The sequence below is a fragment of the Aegilops tauschii genome, chromosome 4, assembly GCF_002575655.3.
Source record: "Aegilops tauschii subsp. strangulata cultivar AL8/78 chromosome 4, Aet v6.0, whole genome shotgun sequence".
Taxonomy (NCBI): Eukaryota; Viridiplantae; Streptophyta; class Magnoliopsida; order Poales; family Poaceae; genus Aegilops; species Aegilops tauschii.
The window spans coordinates 889,209-896,701 of NC_053038.3; the positions used below are offsets into that span (position 1 = coordinate 889,209).

The window sequence follows — 7,493 nt, forward strand, 5'->3', positions numbered from 1 at the left end:
AACTCACGATTTTTTTTACAAATTGGTGATTTTTTCCGAATTTCACGAACATTGTTTTGAATTTCGTACTTTTTTGGAATATTTTGAACATGTTCTAAAAATTCTTGAACACATTTTAATACATGGATATTATTCTTGAAATCGCAAACTTTTTTAATCCGTGGACATTTGTCATTTCTTGAACATTTTTTCAAATAAGTAGTATCATCTTTTGAATTCACGAATATGTTTTCCACAGTTGGCAATGAGGCTGGCCCATGAGGGCGCTGGTCTCCCATAGGACTAGGAGGTCGTGTCTCGGCCGGTTGGCCCAACCAGATCTCGCCGCCGTCCCGTCCATCGCCGTCGCCGCTCCTCTCTTCCTCCGCCGCCGCCGTCATCATCATCGCCTTCCTCCTCCTCACCCACATCCCATCTACACCCACATCCTATCACCACCTGCAGCAGCAGACCATGAAGACCAATACTGAGTCCTCCGGCGACCTCTTCCACCTCCAGATGCGCAGCGCCATCGACGCCGTCCGCCTCCTGCGCAGCGCCATCGAGATCAAGAGGCAGGCAGGCAGGTGTATGTTGAAGGAGAGGTGGAGAAGCTCTAGGCAAAGTACAGCAGCCTGCATTCCCTGAATGAGTTTCAGGGGCTGTGGAACAAAGGCAACAACTGTTTCTTTCTTGGAGATGAGATGAAGAGGCGTGGAGTTTGATGGCTCCATGCGCGAGCTGGTGCTCTTCCTCAAGGGGAGGAAGAAGAAGAAGAAGGCCGAGGTGCTCCGCTGATCCATTTTCCGGCATAAGGTGTTGTATATACATACATCATGTCTGAATTTTGTTGTCAGTTTCACATAATAGATGATTCAGTCAGTCAGCATCACTCTCAAGGAAATCTCGGTAACCAGCACAACAATGTATGTATAGCTCAGCGCCGCAGTTTTGCAAAGAGTACTTTCGATTAGTTTCCTAGCACTAGCCGCTGCAAATTTCCTGTAAGGAATGATTGTGTTAATTCACATCCTTTTGCCCATTTAGTTCATTCCACGACTTGATTTATCATCTACGTACGTGCTCTCGGCATCTATTCCGATTTATTTCATTTCGACACGCACACAAGTACGACCATGTCTTGATTTTATCAACAGCCGGTTCAGTCGGCATCACTTTCAACGAAATCCTGGCAGCCGTCAATGTGCACTGTTGTTGGTGCTGCTAATAGTACATTTTCCATTCAACCAGTTAATTTCTTAGCCTTACTGACAGCTGCCTGTTTCCTTGCAAGGAAATGTCCTACTACTGATTTCAAATTGTCATATCCTTCCTGGCTATTTAGTTCTTTCATGACTTTGCGTCTCTCCAGCACATTTCAACATATGACTGGTACACAATTTTTTGTTGTATCATCTAAATAGGTGTTCTCTGTAGCTACTCTTTAAATGGCGCACATAAGTAGGATTGTGATTTCTGAGTCGTATGGCAGACATGCATTTGGTTGATTAGACGTGCTGATTAGTTGACATTCGATTCAGCCAAAAGGACAAAGTGGCTTAACCAACAATAATTCTGCCCTTTTTAGGAGGAATCCTGAAAAGTGTTATACTACCAAACTCAGCAAGTAGTACTTCTCACTGGATTGCTCTTTGTACAACATGATGATGCTTTTTAGTAAAGATTGTCATCTAAGTAAGTTGCTCATGTCTGCTCTGCTGCTAGAGTGGTTAGCACCTGACCTGATAGCTTTGCAGGCATTCTAGGACCAGGGATAAATACGAGATGCTAGCAGGTAGCCACTATTGGAAATTGGTAGTACTATTCTATTCTAGGACCAGGGATAAAATTTGAACTTGACTTTAGTAATGCTTAATTAATACCAAAGGAAATTTCATACTTTTATCGGTCCACTGTGCATCCAGATTTCTCACTTAATTGGAAAATTTATCCGTTACTTCAGTAGTGCTGTGTGTGAAAGGAATTTCCTTACTTGTATTGTATCACCTCCAGGTCATGGGAATCAAATCAAAGAGGGAGGGCAAGAAGGCCCAAGAGGCGCTCCACTCACTAGGCAGGGCTGCACTGGAAGCAAGCATCGGTATGTGGAAAAAGCTGGAGATGCAAAGGCAAAGCAAAGCTCTCAGGAAAGGAGAAAGGTGGCATGGCTGTTGCATGGAGTAAAAGTGAAACCAACTAAGCAAATCTCACTCACACACCATCACCCAACAGAGCAGAGCAGAGCCAAGTCCAACTGTACTGTGGTCATCCTACATGTGCCCCATGTGCGCAGCAACTACACCAAACAACTACTCGTCCCCGTATCTCTTTCATTCTTTCTTACCCAACACTCCTCCTCCTACCAGGCAGGCAGCAGGCAGCAGGCAGGGCCTCATATACAAAAGGGCTTGGTCTCTTCTCAACCCAGAGCTAGCCAGGGAAGACCAAGCACAGCAATACCTGATAGTGAGTGATAATCTTTCCAGAAGCAGCAGCAGAAGAAGGTCTGATCTGCGATCTCTGCCCCCATTCTGTTTCTACCTTCTTGTTACTTGCCTGCCTTGTCTTGGTCTCCGACTCTGCTATTTTTCTGATCATGACTGCAGTGTAGGTTGATCAGACTGTACACACAACCATACATGTCGTTGGAGGATCCACGGAGCGCGATGGAGGGGAGGGCGAGGAGGCGCGCCAGCCCGTCCGGGATGCGCACCAAGGCAGTCAGGGTGGAGCCGGAGCCACAACCCACCAGGAGGCACCAGCCAGGGACGAGGGTGGCGGTGGTCTACTACCTGTGCCGGAACCACCACCTGGAGCACCCGCACTTCATGGAGGTGCCACTCGCCTCCCCACAAGGCCTCTACCTGCGAGGTTAGTTAGTAAGCTGCAACTCACGCCTTACCGGTGTTGTTAGCGAGTGTTGAAAATAGAATGATGCCTTACCATGAATGATTGCAACTTGTTTGTTCAGATGTGATTGGCCGGCTGGACGCCCTGAGAGGGAAGGGCATGGCCGCCAAGTATTCCTGGTCCTGCAAGAGGTACCTATTGATATTGAGACCCGTCTGTTACCCAACAAACATTGTGTTTATTCATAAGGCAACGATGCAATGCAGGAGCTACAAGACTGGATTCGTGTGGCACGACCTTTCCGCGGATGATCTGCTGCTGCCCACGCAAGGAACAGAGTACGTCCTCAAGGGCTCCGAGCTCCCATTCGACCACTCAAAGCCTCTGCCAATGCCGGGTATTAATTCCATGAACCATGAGCAACTGTAATTTGTTTCTTTTTTGAACTGCGACCTAGTCATATATACTACTGTTTCAGATCATCAGCAGAACAATGCAGTATGTGCAAAGGTTCAGCCCTGCAAGCCGGCTCGACAACAAGACTCGCCTCCTTCTCCTGGATCGTCAAACCAAGGGTGGACTTCCAAGTCTCCGTCTCCTACTCCTACAACTTACCCTGCAGTTCCAGTCATCAAAGAGGAAGTACCACCGCCGCCGCCGTCACCACGGCCACCAACAGCAACAACTCGTGCTGCTGTTGTTCCAGCCATGAAAGATGTCGCAGTGCCACCGCGACTTCCCCAGCTGGTCTCGCCGTCCACACCGTCTGCCTCCACCATTGGGGACGAAGAGCAATGCAGAATACCACCGCATTCAGGCTCCTCGAGCAACTCGTCGCCCAAGACAAGCATGGCTTCCTCAGACACAAGCTCACCCAGCCCCCCCAAACCCGCAGCGGCAGGGAGCGACGCGGCCACACAGACGGATGATAAAGCGCGGTGGGACGACGTGAAGCTGCAACACAGACAGGGAACAGCAAGAGCATCATCATCATCATCGCTGGAAGGGCCAGAGATCGTCGTGGACGAGGAAGAATCCCGTTGCTCGCGTGCGCCGGCAGGGGAGGACCAGCCTCGCAGCAGGAGGAGCGGGACCCTGCAGTCTCTGATACGGGCGGAGGCGGCCGGCAGGAGGAGGTGCCTTCCTCTGCCGGTGGAGGACGACAGGGCTGCTGCTGCCACGGGCGGCTCCGTCAGCGGCAGGCTGAAGCCGGCCAACCTGCTGATGCGCCTCATGGCCTGCGGGCCGAGCCACCCCGGCGGCTTCGGCTTGGTGCAGACCTCGTCGTCGTACAAGCCGTGTTTCCCGCAGCTCGAGTACCCGTCGTCTCCGGAGCTGTCTCCTCTCGGCGCGCTCAAGCCTGCAGAAAATTGCAGCGGGCGCCTGCTCGACGGCGCACTTAAACGCTCTTCTTCTTCGTCGCGCAGTCACCAGGAAGGGTACGCACGTAATAATGTCGATCGATCGCCGCCTTGGACATAATTATCTGTTTGTACATGTTCATGCCTGCCTGCCTTTTCTCAATATATCGATCCTGAAGCATGCAACACAATTGCAGAGTTACTTGCGAAGAAGAAGAAGCGTGGCCGAAGGGGTTTAACAACAACCTGCCGAAGAGGACGAGCGATCCGCCGTCGGGGAGGACGGCCTCTTGTTCAAAGGCGGTGTCGTTCCGGGACGAGTAGGCGATGAAGATGGAAGAAAATATGGTATAGAAAGTGGTGTGGTACTCTGTTTTAGCATCTGTGTTAGTCCATATTTGAGGATGTATGCAATTGCAATGCAACCAACTGATGATGAAGCACCGCAGGAAGGAACGCTTCAGGAGCTCATCCACTGCATAATGAATTGCTTCAAGAAACTCAGCAGTACCATCTGTTTCGGTTTGGTTCTTCTTCTTCTTCTTGGCCATCTTCTTTTTTTCTTGCTTGGCTGTGCGTAGGTAATAAACACTGCAAGATGTTGTTGATCGGGAGATTACTACTCCCTCGTTCCATAATTCTTGTCATGGTTTGAAGCGCGACAAGAATTATGGAACGGAGGGAGTGGCTAGCTATATATGTTGGCAGTTAGTTGTTACAGAATGTGGCAGGTAGTACTAGGTATATATGTTGGTGGTAACTTGTTGTGAAAATAATAATGAAAATGTTGTTGTTGTTGTACTAGTAGTAATGAAGTTTGCTTTGAGAGGAAGGAAGGAAGGAAGCAGGTACTGAAATTTGGTCGTCTAGTTAGTTACTATTCCTAACTCCTTGGCTAATAATCCCTCCGTTCCTAAATATAAGTCTTTTAGAGATTCCACTAGATGGACTACATACGGAGCAAAATGCAAGCTGAGATTCAGATCTGGCAGCTGCTGCCACTCACTCAACTCACTCACTGTATTAGAGCAGAGAGCAGTACTCTTCTCTACTCCACCGCTACCATTAGTAGCTAGTATTTCACCTCAGCAGGGTAGGTACATTGCATACGTGCACATGTACTACTACCAACTAGGTCGGTACGTATACGATTGATGGGCATACAGTATTAGCCAGCTGGTGAGTCTGTACCATTGTCTGTAAAAATAAACATGTTGCTACCTTTGTTAATTGTTGCTGGGACAAAATTGGCTGTTGGTTGCTACCTTTGGTAAAATAATCTCATCTGTTAGCAGCCCGTATCTATCTATCTATCTACTCCTTCCGTTCCATACTGTATGGAACTGCACATTTTATATGACAAACTATCGACATCTAAAACGCTAATAAATAAATAAATAAAATTATAAAAGTAAACTGCATGATGAATCTAGTGATATTGATTTTTGTATTTTATATAAGTATTGGTATATATATGCTCTCTTTAAAACTTGGTAAAACATGTGTATGGTTGATTTTCATTCAGAAAGCAAAATATGCACCGCTTTATGAAACGGAGGGCGGGTGGGGCCAAAAATGAAGGGTATGTTACCGTATCATGCTGATGAACAACACACGGGCAATCTTGGTTGTAACATACCGAATGGGTGGATGCTTCTGGCCTCTCTCCTAGCTAGTTAGTGGTAAATTTTCACCTCAAAAAACAAACTAGTGATAAATTTTAGAAATGCCACCACCCCATAAACAGAACAAAAAAGCAGCACAAAATCAAAGGCAGACAGCAATGTCACGTGGATCTTCATTCCTATGTACTGATGGAGTTGGAGTTGGTGGCACTGCACTGCACTGGACTGGACCATACATATGCTTGGTTGATTTTTCAGCCTAAAATGGAATGGAGAAGCATGAGAGCTCGTGATCTCCTTTACCACTGCTTGACTTGTGTGTGTGGCACGTGTTTGATTATTGGCACAACACAAAGGCTGCTGCCAATCTCCATCCAGGTTTTGCCATGGACGGTATATTGTTGGCGTCACTCGGGTTGGATCATTGTTCCCTGAGTACCGAGGTTGAATCTGGTGGCTTACCAAAGCAGCCGCGAGATCATTGCCAGTGAGCCCTCACTTTTGGAGCTCTCTATCTTCTTCATCAACATCTTCATGAACGGGCATACTGTTTGTCTTGGTTCCTTGATAAGATAAGGATGATCACAATAGCAATCAAACGTTCGCTGGGAGGCATGGCATTTACGGATATTTTTTTATGGCGAATTACATTGTGGGAGAAGGGCAAGTTCTTCAGAAACACATGGTAATTTATGGCAAAACAAGGATTTGTTGTAAAATTTGCCATGTTCGCTTGAAAAAATTGCCATGCTCTAGACAATACAACTGCCGTGAAAAATGTTTGTTTTGCCATCATTTCCCCGTGAACGGTTCACTGAACAGCATTGCCCTAAAATAAACATAGTTGTTATCTGTTAGCAACCTCCCTGTATGTATATGTAACTCATCGATGATGACAAAAACAAACAGCAAATTAAATATGATGATGATGATGACGAAACGCGAGGTTAGAGGATAACGTAGCACGACATGTGTAATTCGGATTTGATCGGCACACACGGGCCCAGGATGGGGTCTGTTAGAGTTATACTATAAGTCATGTACCCCTTTGTATTTATCCCGTTGTATAAGGGGTTTCCTGCATATGTTCCACACCTGTACATGTATATATATCGGCCTATGGCCTCATGGGAATACAAGTTGCTTATTCCTAACATGGTATTAGAGCTAGGTCAATTTTTTGCACGCTGCAACTCGTGCTATTGATCCGTCTCTCCTCCCCGATCGAAGGCGTCGGCCTCGATCTCCCGGAGTCTCCCGATCTGATCGATCGAGTCCGGCTCGTCTTCCTCTCGCTCGAAGCTGCTCCCGCTCAAAGCCCCGATCTCCCGATCGGACCGAAGCTGCTCCCGCTCGAAGCCCGCCGCCGCCTGATAGCTGCCATCCCCGATCGAAGACTCCCGCCGTCGCCCCTGATCGCTCGGCCCGACCGCCTCGATCGATTTCCCTGCCCAGATCGAGCAGAGAAGGTCGCGCGCTGCCGCCGATTTCTGGATCGTCCTCTGCTTCCGATCGAGACTTCCTCTGCAGTCGCCACCCGTTTTGGTCTTCGCTGCATCGTTGGTACTAGAAGTGGTCTTCGCCCGCGTGGACTTGGTCTCCGCTGCTCGCCCTTGCTGCATCGTTGGTGCTGGAAGTAGTGTTTGCCCGCGTGGACTTGGTCTCCACTTCTGCTACC

General features: G+C 48.0%; 1 protein-coding gene across 5 annotated transcripts; it reads left to right on the forward strand.

Moving 5' to 3' along the window:
- The first annotated feature begins 269 nt into the window (after positions 1–269).
- Positions 270–5,022, forward strand: LOC109767728 (uncharacterized). 5 transcript variants are annotated; one of them, XM_045227287.2, is made up of 9 exons: positions 270–795; positions 1,737–2,264; positions 2,346–2,483; positions 2,591–2,850; positions 2,951–3,020; positions 3,096–3,226; positions 3,308–4,268; positions 4,388–4,538; positions 4,640–5,022. In XM_045227287.2, exons 2-8 carry the CDS (start codon positions 2,254–2,256, stop codon positions 4,512–4,514), a joined length of 1,698 nt encoding a protein of 565 aa, XP_045083222.1. In that variant the 5' UTR covers positions 270–795; positions 1,737–2,253; the 3' UTR covers positions 4,515–4,538; positions 4,640–5,022. The 5 variants fall into 5 exon arrangements, with proteins under 5 accessions (XP_045083222.1, XP_020182034.2, XP_045083223.1 ...); XM_020326445.4 differs by having other exon boundaries at positions 1,993–2,264; XM_045227288.2 differs by having other exon boundaries at positions 270–2,264; positions 4,388–4,550.
- The last annotated feature ends 2,471 nt before the right edge of the window (positions 5,023–7,493 follow it).